The following is a 19,451-nucleotide window of genomic DNA, read 5'->3' as shown; positions in this document are numbered from 1 at the left end:
CTATATATCAATAATAATTTGTACTCTGCATGAGTGCATGATACTACTATTACTACCGAGCGTTGCGCACAATCATGTATACTAGAGTTTTATCACGTAAAAATATCTACTTTGTTTTTGTATTATGTTACTTAATTTTCTATTCTCAATTACATGCATATAGAGATAAGAAAAGTAGCCTCAACCCTTACGGTTTTTTTAGTTAAGTATTTGCGTTGCAGGTCAGAACTTTATAAGTGAGGGGGGGGGGGGGGGGGGGGGGGGGGGGGAAGAGATCCCCCTTTCTCAAAATGTCTCTAGTTGGAAGATATTTATTTGATTCTTTCTCCATCTTAGTTTAATTTGCTGAGTTCTAGAGGGTGCACTAATTTTTATATCCTTCTAATTTCATGTAGAAAAAAAAAATTTGTGTCTCATACTCGGTTTTAATCCGTATTCAACTAGAAAATTATAACTCGTATAAATGTACTACAGTAATTTTTATATCCTTCTAATTTCATGAAGATGCTCTAATACTTGTATGTATTTCGTATAAATATACTTTCTTTAAAAAAAAAAAATAAATAAATAAATATTTTTTTTTTTAAAAAAAGTGAAGAATTCATTATAAGTGAGCTGGAAAGAAGTCAAAGAACATAACACATATAGAAATTGAACAGTACAATAATTACACATCCCACTATTATTAAAGGATAGAAAGCCAAGATAATCCTCTGACATTATTCCAGCTATACATCTACGTTGTCACAACCCAAATTACGTTATTATTATTAAGATCAAAACAAAACAAAACAAATTAGTTTTGGCTTAATCGCAAAAATACGACTTAAATCCAGATCATGTTATATTGTCGCCAATTATATAATTGTATGCCTGTTTCTGTAATTTAATCCTAATACACGGTTAATTAAGATGTAGCAAGCAACTAACAACAAATCAGTACGTACTATATATGTTAAATTGTTAATCATATAAATTAAACCTGCAACAAACTTAGAAAATGAATTGACGTCTCAACTATTTATATTCCACATCAATTTGGCTCAATCTATGAAAAAATCACCAAAGGAAGTTAGATAATTATGTTTCTATACCAAACTTTACCTAATTCGTGTGATTATTGTTAATTATTCTGTTTATTGATCTATGGAGTAGTTCTCAAAATATAAAGCACAATTGAAAGCGATTGGTTACGTACTCCAATTAATTTGTCATAAATTTTTGGGGCTACCAACTCGTGCTAAAATTAAGCGCATCTTATAACGGGGTGTCGGAGTATATGTTAAGGAGAGGAATTCAATTGGCTATGTGAAACTTTATCGGCTCACTTACCTTATATTAATTAGTCTAACCTTTTCTCTTCTTATTCACCTTAACTTTTCTCTTAGCTCCCGTAAAAAAAAAAAAAAAAAAACTTTTCTCTTAGCTCACTTACCTAATTACCTTCTGTTAATTAGCCTAATAATATCCAGTCAATTGATAAACCTTTGTTCCCAATCATACAAATTAAACATGCAACAAACTTTCAAGTCTGATCTCAATATTGCCTAATAAATGTAAAACATATTTTGTTGCAAGCTTTTACTCACACGATATTTATATGTGAGTTGTCTTCTATCGTAGAAAAACAAGAAAGAGATTGTCATCTTTCAAAAAAAAAAAAAAAAAAGAAAGAGATTGTCAAATTTGTATGCCTGAGGAACTATGTGCATTAACCAGTGCAATTTAATTTTTGGATAAACTTTATAACATAATTCATTCACAAGTATAATACACTTTCAATCTTTCCACCAAAAAATAATACACCTTCAATTATCTCTCCAATTAATTTTGTTGGATAGTAGATGCCTTGGCTCCCTTGTTTTTATTCTTATTGTCTAGATAACTTTTTAAATTTCTACTGTAATGTATTTGTAAGATTTTCAATGAAAGAATGTATTTGTAAGACTGTATCTTATCAATAAGATTTTGATTTATTTATCCTATTAAGATTTTGATTTGGCAAATCAAATTTTGAAAAAATTTCAAGATTTGATTTCTTTTTCCTTAAATTTGGAAACATATCAAGAATTTTGATTGTTACTCCCTTTCTTTCAGCATCATTCAGAATTCAAAAACATCAGTCTGATTACAAGCTAATTAAAAAAATCAAAATAAACACCAACGCAACATAAGTAATTTACCAATTCACTATTTCTTTCCATCTCAAATTATTAGTTACATTTAACTTGTAAGTCTAAATTTAGAAAAATTTGCAAATTACAGCCATTTAAAGTTCGTATTTTGCAAATTACAGCCCAAAAGTTTGTATAAATTGTAAATTGCAGCCCGGTTCAACTTTTTCATTGGTTTACAAGTCGAAAAATCTTCGATTAAGGTTTTAGGGGCCATTTAAGGTCTTAGGGCCCCGAATTGAGCTCGGAATTAGCAAAAAAATAACGCAAGTATCTCGTTTTGCGTAACAAAAATGTATCAATTTGTGGAAACTGTAAAAATGAGACACATTGTTTTTTTTTTTGCTAATTCCGAGCTCAATTCGGGGCTCTAAGGAATAAAGTAACCCCTAAAACCTTAATCGAAGATATTTTAACATATAAATCGATGAAAAAGTTGAATAGGGCTGCAATTTAAAATTTATACGAACTTTTGGCTGCAATTTGCAATTTTTTTTAAATGGCTGCAATTTGCAAACTACGAACTTTAAATGGCTGTAATTTGCAAATTTTCCCTAAATTTATTAACTTTGAATAACTTATTATAATCAAAGTCGCTAATCCTAATCCTAATCCTAATCCTAATGGTTAAAATTTTGCTTCTTTAAAAAGTTAAATATTACAATTATTTTACGAAGAAGTATGAACTCCCCGTGAGATATACTAACGCGTTACAGGAGAATCCCAAATTTCCAACCCCAAAAAATAGGGCAATCTCCATCTTTCGTCTTTCCTATCCTCCATTGTTGATCATTCCTTGAAAACTACTAACCCCACAACACCACACCACACCACACCACCCCACCCCACCCCACACCACTCTTCCTCGTTCTTCACGCCATATAAACCCCTCTCTTTCTCTCTCTCTCTCTCTCTCCTCAAATATAACCAACCCCCCTTTTCACTTAAACAACTTAATTATTTAACCCTAAATTAAAAACCATGAAGAACAAAATCCTCCCAAACCCAATTCCTAAACCCACCCATTCCAAAAAAATGACCCGTTTTAACTCCACCCCTATTCCCCTCTGTTTCCGCCCCTCCTCCACCGCACCTTCCCTCGAGTACCCTCACGCGCCGCCTTCCTCCGCCGCAACAACCACCGCTTCTACGCCCAACTTGACGACTTGCCTCTTCCAAACCCACCTCGGTATCTTCTCTCTTACTTGGTCTCGCGCTCTTCTTTCTAGATCCTTCCATCTTCATCTCCACCCTCCTCATTCTCTCTCCTCTCCTCCTCCGCTTTCTCTCTCCTCCCCTTCCTTCCACCTTACTCTCAAACCTTTCCTTTTCTGGAATAAAAATGGGGTCAAGAAGCTTCCCCCTCCGCCGCAATCTCTCTCCTCTATCTATATTTTCTGGGATCTTACTGGGGCTAAGTTTGGGCCCGGGCCTGAGCCCGTTTCTGGGTTCTACATTGCGGTTGTTTTTGAAGGGGAGATTGTGTTGTTAATTGGGGATTCGGAGAAGGAGGCTTTCGCGAAAACGAAGGCGAAGAAGGTTGGGAGTTTGCCCAACAATGGCGGAAAACCGCCGCCGTCGCTTGTGATTCGAAGGGAGCATGTTTTTGGGAATCGATTTTATAATACGACGACTGAATTAGGGGGGAAATTGAGGAATATTTTGATTGAATTGAACACTAGTAATGAAGAAGATCCGAGGTTAGTGATCCGATTCGACTCGAAACGGGTCTTGCAAGTGAAGCATTTGAGGTGGAAATTCAGGGGAAGTGAACGGGTCGAAGTTGACGGGCACCCAATTCAGCTCTCATGGGATGTTTACAACTGGTTATTTGAGGAAGATTGTGGGACCCACGATGATGGGTATGCTCTGTTTACCTTCAGATTTGAGAAGAATAATGGAGAAGAAGAAGCTCTGAAACAGTCCATCAATGGCGGCGGTGGTAAATTGGAGGAGAGAGAAAGTAACAAAGGGGTAATATGGTCACAAGATTCATGTGGGTTGAATTACGAAAGGAAGAAGATGAAGAAGAAATTACTGGTAAAAACAAGGAGTTCATCTTCATCTTCTATCTCCTCTGTTTCATCTGGAAGTAGCTCTGTTTTAGAATGGGAGAGTGTTGAGGAGAATGAATTGAAGGGGCCCACTGGTTTTTCATTGCTTGTTTATGCTTGGAAGAGTTGAAGTAAATTTGCAGATAATTAATTTCTTCCCCTTATATTTTTTTTTTTTAATTTTTAATTTAATTTCTTTGTTTTTCAATTTTTATTGGTGATTCATTCAAACTAACCCAAATTAATAGGTACTGTAGATTGTATTATACAGATATATAGGTGAAATCTGGAAATCACTGACAATTTTGTTACTTTTTTTTTTTTTTTTTTTTAAATTTTTGGATTGATGATTTGATTTCCTCATAAATGTGAGATTGAGCAAATGTTTGAATGTCAAGTAGTGTATATGTGAATTGTATAAGAATTTGATTATTGTGAAAGTGATTACTCTATATTGCAAATCAAGTTCTGCCAAAGGACGATTACTAGGGGATGGGTTCATACAAACACAATTTTAAACCAATAGTATTGTGCAAATGCAATCAATTTGTTCCAATGAAATTGATTAATTCATCTGAAATTGGTAATGAAATCTAGCTGTCGATGGGTAATACAGGAGATAAAACATACTTTTCTTGGCAAAATAATGGTCCAACTTAAGACCTCATGTTAGCAAAATTAGAAAATACTCCTTATGTGTACTAGTGGTCAATGATGGCATCTTGACTATATAGGCCTAAAATTGCGCTGAACAAAAATACTGGATTCTTGTAGCATGGATTTTTAAAAAAATTAATTAAAAAGTGGTAAATGTTGAAAAATTTAGAGTATCTTTGTTAGCCTGCTTGGGACAGTGATGAGTGGAAAAGGTTAAAAGTTCCATGCATTGTTGGATTGATTGAATAAAGCTTCCAGATGTTTTGGTTTTTACTGGAAATTTTGTAACTGGTGTTAGGCTTTAAGTGTGCATATATAATAGACTAGTATATGCGTATTAAATGGATATTCTATTTTGATCTAAGATAGAGGATTTACTCGTATTAAAAAGAATAAACTTTGGGCAAAAGGTCCATATGATGTTAGCTAATTTAGTTGATACTCCGTAGAGTTATACAAAAGGATAAGGTAGTGCCTAGCTAAATTAGCTCAATGTTTTGATTACTTAATGTCGGGGTATCGTTTTTGAATACTTGGATAATTCTATAATCTATCTCTTTGGACAATGGAAATAAAAACATAATTCAAGTTTAATGCGATTAAAGCTAGGTTAAAAGTTAGACAAAGTGTTAAATTTCTTCCCCATCAAATGTTGGCTACTTGACTGTTACTCCCTGTTCTTTTGGCTTGTTTTACCAAATAATATTTACTTGGCAGTTGCATTGCATTGATGGTTAAATAATTGGTTTGTTAAATATTGTTCAGTAAAGTCGATTACTGAATAGTGAATACCTACATTATATTTTAAAATGGAAAAAAAGTAAAATTGATTATTAGTTGTTTAACTAAATTAAGCAAAACAACTCAAAGTAATCAGGGGAAAAATTGCTACAGTCAACTCTTTCATTTTGAGGGAGATGTTTACTTGTTTATCCACAAGATGTTCGACATTAATTAGAAACTAAGGGCCTGTACTCATTGACTGAACTCAACTGAGCTGAGTTGAGCTGAACTGAACTGAACTGAACTGAGCTGAGCTGAACTGAAATGAGCTGAGCTGAACTGAATTGAATTGAAATGAAATGAATATTTTATAAGAGAAAGAAATTATGAGCTGAACTGAACTGAACTGAATTAAGCTGAGCTGAATTGAATTTCAACGTAAAAGAATAGGCCCTAAATAGAAGAATAACAAGAGATAAACCTAAAATCCACTTTTTATTGCACAAACATTTTTTTTTCCCCTGAGTTTAAGCATAAGGGAGGTCCTTCAACTTTCAGCTCCTCAACTTTGGAATTATATAACAAAGGCAATTAGGTCCCTCAACTTTGGAAATAGGCCACTAGTAGTTTTAGAGGTTTTCATAATTTCATCTACTTTTGAGGGACCTGATTGCTTCATTTTAAAGTTGAGGGACCTATTTGCAATTTTCCTCAAAGTTCATGCACTTAGTTATACTTGAATATATTACCTTTATCTATTACACCTTAATAGAGATTTTAAATTAAACTTGATTAACCTTTTAAAATAGTTATGAGCTGCTGTGAACTTATTTTTGTTAATCTATCTTCATATGAGCTTATTACAAAAATATGACATAAGTTCATAAAAGATGCACTTGCTCCCCTCCCTATACACCAGACCACCAGTGTACATACGATCAAATCACGCTATCAATTATACACTGTACTATATTAATTTCGACTAAATTCAACATTGTCTTAATAAATACAGACAAAACACCTTATTTCATGTAAAGTGTAAAAGTACTGACTCTAAATCATTAACACTGATGACTTATGATTCACTTTGATGTACATCTAGCTACCCAATCCTTGGGAAATAAAGTATGATAAACTACATCCCTCATATGGCCGCATATGATTATCAAGACATAATTAGTCCAATAAGCCTCCATTAAGTACCATGATTGATTTCACTACATACGCTAATGTGAACCCACCTCGAGTTCATATTATATTAACGCATTACAGTATAATATAATCAAATTAAGATTTTACTATAATCCATGCAGTCAAAGTTGTTGAACAAAAATGATATATATAAAGATTGATGCATATGACATTATGACTACCGCAATTTAATTTTTTATAATCAAAGTACGTATTCCAATTAAACACCCCTTACTAAGATAAAAGTTACCACATCTTAACGCTAAGTATGTAATTGAACAAAACATATTAGTCGTAAATAATTTTTAAATAAAAATGAAATAAAGTCAATCAATCAATCAGTAAAGGTTGTTTAATTTGTAGTTTTAAATCTTGGATCTAGCAAAAATCCAGGCAGAAGAGCATGTGTAATGTATTGAGTTTAATTATGGGTTTAAACACAAGTGATTGTAAGTATTCCCAAGTGTTCCACCCTAAAAGACAATTTCCATGTGACATCCTCTTCCTCCTTGTACTATAATCAAACGGTTACTAGTACTATTTATTCTTAGATCTTATTATATGGTCATATGTTTGATGGTAAACCATCAAAATATATCTTTTAATAGCTACATTATTCTTTGCTTTTTCAATATTAATAACTTTGTTATATACACGTAATATACTTTTCAACTTACAAAACATATGAACATACGACATTTATTATCAATACGGCCACACAGTGTAACTAACTATATACAAGACTTGCCGCTTTTATGAGTCCTCACCAAATGATACATTAAAAAATTTATTAAATGCGTATTTTCTTTTACCAAATTTATGTGTTTGGTGCTAAATATAAGATGGAGTTATACTAAAATATAGTAAAGAAAAGTCTTTAAAAAAAAAAAAAAAAAAAAAAGAAAAAAAAGAAAGCGGGAGCATATTTGTTGGACATAGATGGGCACATTGGATCAAGCAAACCGTTGGAAGGTGGCCCATAGACTTCGTCCGTGTTTCATGCTTGCAAGCTCAAGTCATGTAGTCGGCAATTAGCCGTTTTTCTTTTACTTATTATACATATTTTCCAGATATTTCCATACAACTTGGAGTTTTTAACCTACTCTTTGCTTGATTTGGACATTTGAAATGCTGGATACAATACGTTCAAATTACAAAATCAGCTATGGCAGCCATTGACTAAGACTAATTCATGTATGGTTAACTACACGTATCGCGGTATACATAATACACGGAATGACTATATTACTATCCCGTATTCAAATTTGACTTATGCTAATTCATTTAGAATTTAATTCTAGAAATGTTTTTGATTCCAAATAACATGTTTTTTTAATCTGTTATTGATATGTTATAAAATATGATATGTAAATGTATACGATAAAACAAATGCGAAGCATAATGGTCTAGTATAATGGTCTAGTATATATTTTGAAGGAAAGTCTAGTAAATATTTTATCAGTTAGAAACCTTAATAATTATTAGTAAATTTAAAAGTATAATAAAACTATTACGTTATAGAGTCCAGTAATTGGATCCAATTTCAACCGAGATAAATATAACCAGTTTGAATTTAGGGTGATTTGTAAATGATATTGTATGTATACACAAACTATTAATATCATCAATTAACATAAGTGACACTATTTTGTATGAAAGTTTTGAGGGGTAAAACAGAATTTACTATACTACTACGTAAATTACTTCCAAATTCCAATATAAGGATAGAATAATAGAATAGCAGTTTCCCTCACTTGAGGGTAACATACTTCACTCATTTGTAAGTTGTAACCCTCCCAAGTCCCAACAATTATTTATTTGCTTAAATTTTCTCATTCTATGTAACTCTAACCGTTTCCTCCACATACCAATTACATATTCATATTCACATCACATTATTGTATATTTTTATGTCTTGAATATAGGAAGCCTATAAATTGTCTTCCTAGGAACTTCAAGTATTAGGACTCAGGAGAAGCAATATTTCTAGGAATGGCACTGTCACTCATCATGGGAGCCTCGTGATCATGACTTTTATTATTGTTATTTACTTCGTATTAGGGAAAATATTTTCACCATTAAAATACTTTCTCCGTTATATAATTAGTTGCAACTTTAGAATTTTTTGTGTTACAGGAGTTACTTGTTCAGTATTATAGGAGTTACTCGCTAGTATTCGAGGTTACTCGATCAGTATTGTAAGGTTACCTTACCCGGCCACATGATGTGACTAATCACACACAAAATGAGTTGGTACATAAATAGTGAGAATTATCTAACTGAACTCATTTTTTATAAGTACAAATGAAATAAGTCTTAGATTGGCCCAACTTTCCAATGATACTGGCTTAAAAGTTTACTACAGGGTGCAGCCTCAGGCTTATGAATGGGCTAGTAAAAGTACAATAGGGAAAAGCCCATAACAAAAGAGAATTCCACTTTTTACATAAGCAGCTAGCAGCACAAAGCCCACAGTTAAGTCATGCAACTACAAGTACTACTAAACTGAAAGCTCGATATCAACGATCAAAAATTATATGATGCACCCGACTGTATTGCCACATCGGAAGTGGCGCTCCCACGTATGTACCACACGCTCATATGAGATGGTACGTGCATAATAATATAATGGCCTTGTTTGGCAAATGGTTGTTGGCGGTTGGCTGTTGGCTGGTTCACTTGGCTTGTTTGACCAGCTGGAATATTTGGCTGTTTATAATGGCTTTTGAAATTGGCTGTTTAAGCTGGCTGTTTATAAAAGTGTTTGGTAAATTAATTGTTGGTTGTTGGCTGTTTATTAGATAATTTGTGGGCCAACAAGCCAAAAGCCAACAAAAAAGCTACTCAAAGCAGCTTTTTCATTTTGGCTTAAAAGCCAGCTTTTTCGCTGACTAAAAAGCCAATTACCAAACACATTTTTTGGCTGTTTGACCACCTAAAAAAGCCAAAAGCCAAAAGCCAACCAAAAAGCCAATTACCAAACATGGCCAATATGTTGCTTTATGCTAGTGACTAGTGTAACATAACACTTGTTAGCTCTATTCACTAACGGAATCACCATTCTCAATGCTCTCAAGTGCATGTAATAATTTACAACTAAGTGAGAATAATATGTTCATATATGAAGATAGCAACGATTTCTCATGGCCATGTATAGTCTATAGTTAATCTTCTTCCTTCTCTTGAGGAAGCCACACATGTAATTTAACCCAAATCACAAGGGTTGACATACATCAATTTTCTTTTTCTAAAAAAAAATTTACGATAAACTATGGGGAGGGGCCCCACCCTATCACAGGAATGGGGGTTGTGAGGAGTCGAACCCCTATCACATTGGGGGAGGGAGGGGGGGGGGGGGTGGGGGAGATGGAGGGACTAACCATCCTTCCATCTCCTCACTCCTCGGTTGACATACATCAATACCGAAGGCTTAAGCCTAACTAATAGACACATCCCAATCAAGACCTAAAATCAACAAACATTCAGGTTTAAAGGGTTAAATCATACATCAAGCAATAAAAAACAAGATTTGTACTTAAAGATAACTTTTATGATACCAATATGAATAATATTTACTCTCCAAAGCATCACATGAGCAAGACAACCTAAAGATTAACCCAACAACCACCAAAGAACAGCAAAGCCCTAATTAATTACATTCACACCATAATCACCCGACAACTATGAAAATAACACTCCAACATCACTGTTAAGCTAAGAGACTCAGGATTAAGTAATCAAACAAGAAAGAGAAAGATTGAAAGAGAGAGAGCAAGAAGGTACAAATATGCCACTTAATTCTTATTTAGAATCATCTTTATTCTTTAGTCATTAGTCCCTAATTCAAAATGAAATATTATTCCATAGGTCCCTTCTTATAATTACTACATCCGTTACATATTATTTGCAACGATTTGACATAAAGCAGAGAGGAAAAATGTTTAATCGTTGCAAATAATATGTAACGGAGGTAGTATATGTTCATTATATAATTGATTTCTTTTCATCTAAGGAATATATCACTGTGTTTAAAGAGTAAAATTAAAGGTCGATCAAAGTTTAATCTCCAAAATCACAAGCGTGATGTATCATGAAATGAAGAGAACTTTTAATGATCTTATCTGTACTAAACTTATCAAAACAATGTTACTTCGTATGATACTCCATAGACAGTGTATAATAGTATCTCATCTGAACTTCACTTTTGAGAGTGAGGGATAGCTCAAGTGGTTAGAGCTTTTCATTCCGGTTCCAAAAGATTTTGGGAGCGATTCTCATCACCTGTCCTTGTGGTTATCCACACACACTCACTTTACACTTTAGAAGAATAATACGGAGTACATATTATACAATGTATTAATTATTTTCATTGCTTTATTATGTTGGAATTTATTAAATTTGAAATAAGTCAATACAAGTTGAACTAAACAAGGCTTAAATTTATAAACGTGATAAATATATACACTCCGTTTTGTTTATTAGAAGAGAATTTGACCACCTAGCTAATTCATTGCAGGAGCTGATGAGTGATGAGCATTATTAACAAGAAAATGTTTGAAAACAGAATATGGAGAAACAATTGAAGTACACTTATAAAGCTTTAAAGCAAGGAAATAAAAAAAAGAAAAGAAAAGATGCCATTGAAATTGTTGACCTTAGTATTGCCTTTATTCATCAACTACTACTCATTATTTTAAACAATATACTGTATGATCTTTAATTTACTAAACAAAATAAAGAAACGAGGTAGGTTAGAACATACTCCAAATTAAGGTATGAATTTACGGGTCACTCGAATCTCTTTCGACAGACAAAAGCAAAAAAACAGAAGGAATACAAATTAAAAAACAAGGAAACAAAATGAAGAAGAAGTAATCATGAAAAAGTTGCATGATTTATTTTGTCAGTTTTCATGTGTACTGTAATATTCATCAAACTTCATTCCTAACAACAAACCAATCTTCTAAGATAAGGTATAATTCACACTATGGTCAAAAGCTCTATAGTTGTTGTTAGCTTGTTACCTAATTGTTAGAGGACCATCTCAACCAAAAGCTTAAGCTGATGGTTGAAGCCCAGGAATATGTTTTATACTCTATCACTCCCCCTCACATGAAAGGCCCTTTGGGCTTGAAATGTGGATGCAACACAGGCCCACCCATACCTGATGCAAATTAATTCCACTTTGAAGGAGGGGCGGATGAGATTTGAACCCGTGACCTTTGTGTCACGCTTGCTCCGATACCATGTTAGAGGACCATCTCAACCAAAAGTTTAAGCTGATGGTTGAAGCCCAGGAATATGTTTTATACTCTATCACTAATAGTCTTAACACAAATAGTCTCCTACAAGATAAATTTTGTTTCAAGAGTCAACATAAATACTCTGTAAATACCAAGTACTCCATATTTTGTATGTACAAGTAAAAGTTATTAAGTTAATCAATTAGAAAGTACCTTAGCCGCCTCCTTATGGTAGTTATTACGCAAAATTATAGGCATGTTATTAATCTTCCGGACTTTATAATTCCTTCAAAGACTCTTTGTTGTGATAATATTCTCTTAATCTCTTTGTGGCAAGGTTTAATGAGAATTGTGGTTAATTATAAGTCTCCTTTTAGTCCTTCGGCTCTTTACTCTCCATATTTGAAGTTAGCAACTTAAAAATTTAATTCTCATCGTGGTATGAAATACGAGCATATATGATACATTTTTCTTAAAGCAACTACGCTAACCAATTTTAAACAACAATACAACAAGAAAAATTTTTATTCAAAGAAAAAAAAAAAAAAGAAAAGAAAAGAAAAGCAAATGATACAAAGATACCATTCTAATTTCATCAAAGCGATAAACTTACTTTCTCACCATAGAAGGCTTCATTCTCATTTAGTAAAAGAAGGGCTCTAGTTTAGAGAGAAAGTAAGGCCATGTTCTCATACAATTATTTTCAGTTCAGTTCAGTTCAGCTCTAATAAGTTCAGTTCACTTCAGCTCCTAATTTCCATCTCTTATACTACGTAAAATATTCATTTCAGTTCTGTTCAGTTCAGCTCTAATAAGTTAAGTTCAATTCAGTTCAGTTCTGTTCCCTTCAGTTCAGTTCCGTTTCGTTCAGTTCAACTGAGTTCAGCCAATGAGAACAAATGTGTTGATAAAATGTGTCATTTTTCTGATGCTTGTTTACTCTTTAGCATTTCATTCAATTAAGAAATAATAAGTAAAATTAGAAGCTGATTACACCGTAGCATATGTGGCTCTTGATTTATTAAAGTGGGAAAAAGCAATACTTGAAAAAATTGCTACACCTAATTGACTTGGTCAAATGCAGTCCAATGTGTCAATTGCTAATACATTAACTCGGTTGGTATGAACAAGTTGCTTGGTAGCCGCAAACAAATCAAAATGACACTATTGCTTTCCATGAAATAGATAGTTAGCTACATCAGCAATCAGCTAGCCAAATGCGAAAACTATGAAGATAATACAGCTCATGAAAACGACTAACCTACAAAGTATGAACTTACGAGTAGATGAGATTACTTTAAAGAGTATCATGCCCTTTTTCTTTTGTAAAAAGTGCAACTACTTACTCCGTTACTTGTTAGGCAACTAAAAACAGGCGAAATTTCTCAATTGTCATTAGCAATTGGCTGGACTTTTATTTTTTTGGAGGGGTAAGGGGGCTGGGGATAATTTGGGAGATGAAAGAGCGATATCATGAACAGAAATTACATGGCAAAATAAGGAATTTGATACACTTGAAAGACTGCTGCATCGCTTTCACCAGCAGCTGGTAACAGAAACTATCGACGAAAATTTAAAATAAAACTGAAACATGCACCTTCTACCATATATGTCTGCATCACAAATTTACATTGCAAACCCTAAAAAATAGATGCTTCCTATGAAACAGCTTCCTGCTGAGGGTAAGCACAAATCAAAGACGAAGATGGAGGAACACAGCGTCTCTGCCTCCTACTTCTGCTAGCAGGAGCTGTAGAACAATCAGACAATGCTGATGATGTAGAATTTGAAGGCTCAAACCTACTTGATTGGCTTCTCAATTTTTTCTTATCTACATCACTACGGGCCTTGCTTTCAGCCCTAATATGGCGAACCTTAGCTTCATCCAAAGCTGCTGGGAGAACACATTTGCACAGTAGACCTTGAAATTGATAGGAAGAACGATGATTTAGCAAAAACATCATTGGTTGGACTTGGGTGTATTCTTTAGTTTTGAATATACAAGATTTCCATGAAAAACAATATTAAGATTTACACAAGTAATGAAATTTGCCTATGAAAGAAACACTTCAGCTTGTTTAGCCTATGTTAATCTTATTTTTAATTTCAGAATTCCTCGACATTCTAACATGGGTATTAATAATAAAATAGCTGGGTTAGACACTTTTGCAGATATACATGTGTGCAAGTCCATGCAACACAGGGTTAAATAAACTAAACCCTAACACCAAGTTTGCTTTTACATCAATAAATGGTGCACCCCCCTAACAGAAAAAGAACTTTGGCTAGTAAGGGAAATGTTGGAGTCACTAACAGACACCACTGAGTAAAACCTAATTCTTGAACCACCACCCTCGGATTTTACCAAACCTATTATGATGTGTGGTAGAAAGACACGAGGTCCCCTTACTGTATACAGCTGAAGCATATTTTCCTAGCTAATAGCCAAATCTTTATCCACCAGCATGTATTGACTCTTAATATTACAATTAAGAACTTTATATGACAAAATTACACCTTTAACACAAGTCCATCTTCCTTACACCAAATGTCAACAGTGTTGGTAACAACAAATAGCAAGGAAACCACGGCATTTCAATTTTTAACAGCTAGTATATGGCCTGAATCTGACTCCCTCATACATTTGTCACTATCCGACAGCAGGAAAATAAAGTTTATAGTCTATCAAAATTTGTAGTAATCACTAGAAGCATACTAAAACTTTGACATGAAAAGAGATTTATAATAAACTGTGAGGTCATTATAGTCACACCACTAAAACACACTTAGGTTTAATTATTTATTTGAGGGGCACTAAAATACACTTAGTTGAAGCATGACTCACACAACATTAATACATAATAGAAGAAGCACTTCACAGTGGGCCTAATCACAGAAATTCATCACCAAATCATGGAATTAACAAGAGCATGAGCAGGAAAACATATATAATATACTCAAAGCACTGAACCACAAGGACGAATAAAATATACAGAGCATATATCTTACCCAATCGAGCTAGACGATTGACCCAACTTGGAATTGGCTTTCCGGTTAAACGTATACACAGATCATTGCAAAAGTGGTTACAGTTTTTGCTAATTAGATGGTATGTATTGCCATAGTACTCTTTGGATAGTTTCTCCATCAATGCGCGGACTTCTTTAGCACCTAAATCTGTTCTTCCTATCAAGATTGATTTTCGGAATGTGAAACCAGGGCATTGCTTTGGTTCCACTTCAAATACCCCAGTCGTGGCATGATCATGAGCTCCAAAAGCATATTCAACCCCATGAACTGAAGAATTGAGCACAATTCAGTTTCAATACCCAACAATCACAGCAGAAAACAAGAGCAACAGATTCAACTAGCCATCACCATTACTATCTTAATACTGCTGAAAACTTATAAGCAAATTCTAACCATGTTCTGAATAATACAAAATAAGCAACAAATGTATGTTAATGGAGCTCAACATGGAACACCCTAGGTTTGGAATCATTCTACGACGTAGGCATCTATCTATCCACCTGAATTCCACTTATCCGAGCTTAAATTATAGCTGTATAGTGTACTTAGTATATATCCCTTAACTTAACTTTAGTTTCCAGAGAAGGTGAAAAGAAAATAAGCCAGCCGGTGATATTTTTGACAACATTGCTCCATGAATCAAAAGTATAGAACACAATCTTCAATCCTTATCCAATCTAAGTGTATAATCCTCATAATCTCAAGTTCACAAAAAGATAAACACTAAATGACATAAATTCAGATAATTAGAGGGGTCTACAGTTCTATACCATGGATCCACACAAAGTACACTATCCTAATCCCAGAATTATAGCACCAAATTCCAGTATATCATGCAACAGCATCATTGTCATCAAGACATATTTCTATTAAAAGCAAATTATGAAAACAACAACAAATGAAAATTGCACCAGGGAAAATAACCTCACCTAAAACATTATATTACCTTCAATTTTCAGCTAATTTTAGTGTTTAATCACATAAACTGCCAGAAATTTGAATCACCAGATCTACTAAAATTCCAGAATCAAAAACGTCAAAATCCCAGAAAACCCCACCAAAATTCAAGCAAAAAGGAACCAATTTTAAGCGACCAATTACAAATAAGATAACAAGCCAAAAAATAAATTTAAAAAAATACCCATTACAAATTAACATAAATCCAAACAAACCCACATTATATTTTTCACAACAACCGCTAAAAACAGATCTGAATCTGATTTAAAAATGAAGAATTTAAGAGAGAGAAAAGATTACCTTGAACACCAGAATGATAGACACCAAGACCAAGCCAGTAAGCGTAGCCATTAATGGGGGTAAGATCGTACACATTCAAGTAAACTGGTACCGCACCTGTCTTCTTCTTCTTTGGTATCATTCTACACAACATTTTGCCTCACCCCCTTTTTTCTCTCTCTCTCCTAAACTCTTCTGTATTTTCTCTCTCCTACTGGATAAATTTCATACTTTATATAATAAAATAATTCTAATCCAGAATAAAGTCTAATTGGTATTCCCAAGAAAATTTAAAAATTGGTTTTTTTTTTTTTTTTTTATTATGGGCCAAGAAAAATTAATTAAAAATAAATGAAATTCCTTTCTGGGGTTTTAAAATTCGTAATCATAGAAAGAGAAAGGAAACTGAACGATTTCCTTTCCTTAGCTCGAAAGAAAACAACCCTGATTCACGCTCCTTTCGAACTTATTTGGTCGATAATTTGAATACCGTCCACGTCCACTCGGATGATATAATCCCGATTGTTTTTATAGTTACAAACAAATCGCAAACTGAGAGTGAAAGATAATATTTGTAGAGGAGTTTTAATTATTAATGGTTAAGGAAAAATAGGAGAATGAATGGAACGCAAAAATTTAGTGAGAATAAAATTGTGTTCTCACTTTCTCCATAACTTAACGCTCAATCTTTGGTATTGCTTTACTCTTCCACCAATTCTATTTGTATACGACAATATAATACAGTAGCGTATAATTATTTCTGATTTTTTTAATGGTTTAATTTTAATTTAATTTTGTTCCTTATTATTGGTTACTAAATTATGTCACATTAAATACATAGGGTAGAGGTACAATGCATATGGAATATCTGGATACTGTTAATAAATATCTCAAGTTTATAGGAGTAAAGATTAGATAGTTAGGCAACAATGGTGTCCGTGAGAGGTTGTGTACCTTGAGACGTGGACATAATAATATGTGTATGGTAGAGGATTTGCTTAATTTGAGGTTGTGAACTATTCTAATTTAGGACTCTTAAGTCTTTATTCTAAATTAATTTCATTGTTTGTTGGTCTAATATTATGTGTTCTAAGGTTTTAATTTGTTTGTCATTTATGGGCATTTGCGTGGATGGTTGATGTGGATGATATGTAAGATTGAGCTAATTGTCGAGTAAACTTGTAAGGCCCCGTTCTTTAGAGCTGCTCTGCTCTGCTTTGCTCTGCTGAAATCTGCTCTGCTTTGCTCTGCTCTGCTGAAATCTGCTCTGCTCTGCTTCAATCTGCTCTGCTCTGCTCTGCTCTGCCTTGCTCTGCTTAAAATTAATACTTAATATTGAATTATTATAATAATAATGTATATTTAATAATAATAATAATAAATAATTAATACTTAATGATAATAATAATTAATATTTAATAATAATAATAAATAAATAATATTTAATAATAATAATAAATATTTAATAATAATAATAATATATAATTAATATTTAATAATAATAATATATAAATAATATTTAATAATAATAATATATAATTAATATTTAATAATAATAATATATAAATAATATTTAATAATAATAAATATTTAATAATAATAATATATAATTAATATTTAATAATAATAATAATATATAAATAATATTTAATAATAATAAATATTTAATAATAATAATATATAATTAATATTTAATAATAATAATATATAATTAATATTTAATAATAATAATATATAATTAATATTTAATAATAATAATATAATTAAATATTAATATTTAATAATAATAATAATTAATATTAAATAATAATAATATTAATAATAATATAATTAATATTTAATAATAATAATATTAATAATAACATAATTAATATTTGATAATAATAATATTAATAATAATAATATAATTAATATTTAATAATATAAATATTATTAATTATAATTAATATTTAATAATAAAATTTAATGATTATAGTAGTAGTAGTAGTAGCAGCAGCAGCAGCAGTAGTAATAATAATAATTGTAGTAATAATAATAATAATAATAATAATAGTAATAATAATAATAATAATAATAATAGTAAAAATAATAATAATAATAATAATAATAGTAATAATAATAATAATAATAATAGTAATAATAATATTAGTAATTATAATAATATTAGTAATAATAATAATATTAATATTAATGAAATCTGCTCTGCTCTGCTCTGCTCTGCTTCAATCTGCTCTGCTCTGCTGAAATCTGCTCTGCTCTGCTCTGCTCTGCTGAAATCTGCTCTGCTCTGCTCTGCCCAGAAGCTCAAAAGAACAGGGCCTAAGTCATTTTGAGATTATCCTCAATATGTGACTTGACATGACATGAACCATTGGTTTTTATTTAAGTTGTATTGGGCCATGACCCATGCATATACTAAACCATGTCATTATGTAGAATTTTTGTTGGCCCATAAGCCATTCTTACATTTAGGCTTATGATATAGTATGATATAAACAAGATTTCATTCTAATTCTGTAGTACCATCTACAAAACATTATCTATCCCAGTGCTTGCTCATTTGGGGTTACAACCTATAAAGATCATCATAATTTAATTATCTACGTATAAATATTACTATAAAGAATTGAACTTCAAAAATTTAAAATATCACTACATGTCTATCGCTGGATGATTGTTTGCAAGCGAAACAATTCATTGCACACGATTCAAAGCATCAAGGGTTTGGTTTCATGACTTGAAGCTTGTGTGATTTAATTCTATTAGAGACTTCTTAGCGGTTGAGATTCCCTTATCCTTTTTTCCTGCCGTTTAAGTCTAACATGTAATCTTGTATTCTATAATAAATTGACAATTTGACATGTAAGATACCAAGGCCCTGTTCTTTAGAGCTGCTCTACTCTGCTATGCACCATTCTGCTGAAATTTGCTCTACTCCGCAATGTGTAAAAGTCTAGCCTTGCTATGGTATGTTCTGCTTTGCTCCCTAAAAGCTCAAAAGAACAGGGCCTAAGATGTGTTGATTCATTGCATTACTCTTTTTTTAACTCTAAACCCACTCTAATGGCTAATTGCATCCTAACACAATTGGGCCTATGGACTATGGACTCAACTATCCCAAAAGTCAGAGTAAAACCCAGAAA

General features: G+C 32.5%; 2 protein-coding genes across 2 annotated transcripts; one reads left to right on the top strand and one right to left on the bottom strand.

Annotated features, from left to right (window-relative positions):
- The first annotated feature begins 3,081 nt into the window (after positions 1–3,081).
- On the top strand, positions 3,082–4,539 carry LOC145594790 (uncharacterized). The gene has a single exon (XM_081651122.1). It carries the CDS (start codon positions 3,156–3,158, stop codon positions 4,356–4,358), a length of 1,203 nt encoding a protein of 400 aa, XP_081507248.1. The 5' UTR covers positions 3,082–3,155; the 3' UTR covers positions 4,359–4,539.
- Positions 4,540–13,531: 8,992 nt separating this feature from the next.
- On the bottom strand, positions 13,532–16,762 carry LOC145594791 (deSI-like protein At4g17486). Its single transcript, XM_081651123.1, has 3 exons — positions 16,330–16,762; positions 15,052–15,339; positions 13,532–13,963 (listed from the first exon to the last, which is right to left on the bottom strand). The coding sequence occupies exons 1-3, from the start codon at positions 16,460–16,462 to the stop codon at positions 13,701–13,703; spliced, it is 684 nt and encodes a 227-aa protein (XP_081507249.1). The 5' UTR covers positions 16,463–16,762; the 3' UTR covers positions 13,532–13,700.
- Between the last annotated feature and the right edge of the window lie 2,689 nt (positions 16,763–19,451).

This window comes from Chenopodium album, chromosome 19, assembly GCF_948465745.1.
Source record: "Chenopodium album chromosome 19, dcCheAlbu1.1, whole genome shotgun sequence".
NCBI classification, from domain to species: domain Eukaryota; kingdom Viridiplantae; phylum Streptophyta; class Magnoliopsida; order Caryophyllales; family Amaranthaceae; genus Chenopodium; species Chenopodium album.
Note: the sequence above shows the minus strand (reverse complement) of the source record. Positions and strands in the feature narration are given on the sequence as shown.

Coding starts and splice junctions, on each gene's coding strand:
- LOC145594790 (XM_081651122.1), top strand. CDS start 3,156: ATGAAGAACAAAATCCTCCCAAACCCAATTCCTAAACCCACCCATTCC.
- LOC145594791 (XM_081651123.1), bottom strand. CDS start 16,462: ATGTTGTGTAGAATGATACCAAAGAAGAAGAAGACAGGTGCGGTACCA. Junction 15,340..16,329: donor CTATCATTCTGGTGTTCAAG/GTAATCTTTTCT, acceptor TCAATTCTTCAG/TTCATGGGGTTGAATATGCT. Junction 13,964..15,051: donor CAATCGTCTAGCTCGATTGG/GTAAGATATATG, acceptor ATCAATTTCAAG/GTCTACTGTGCAAATGTGTT.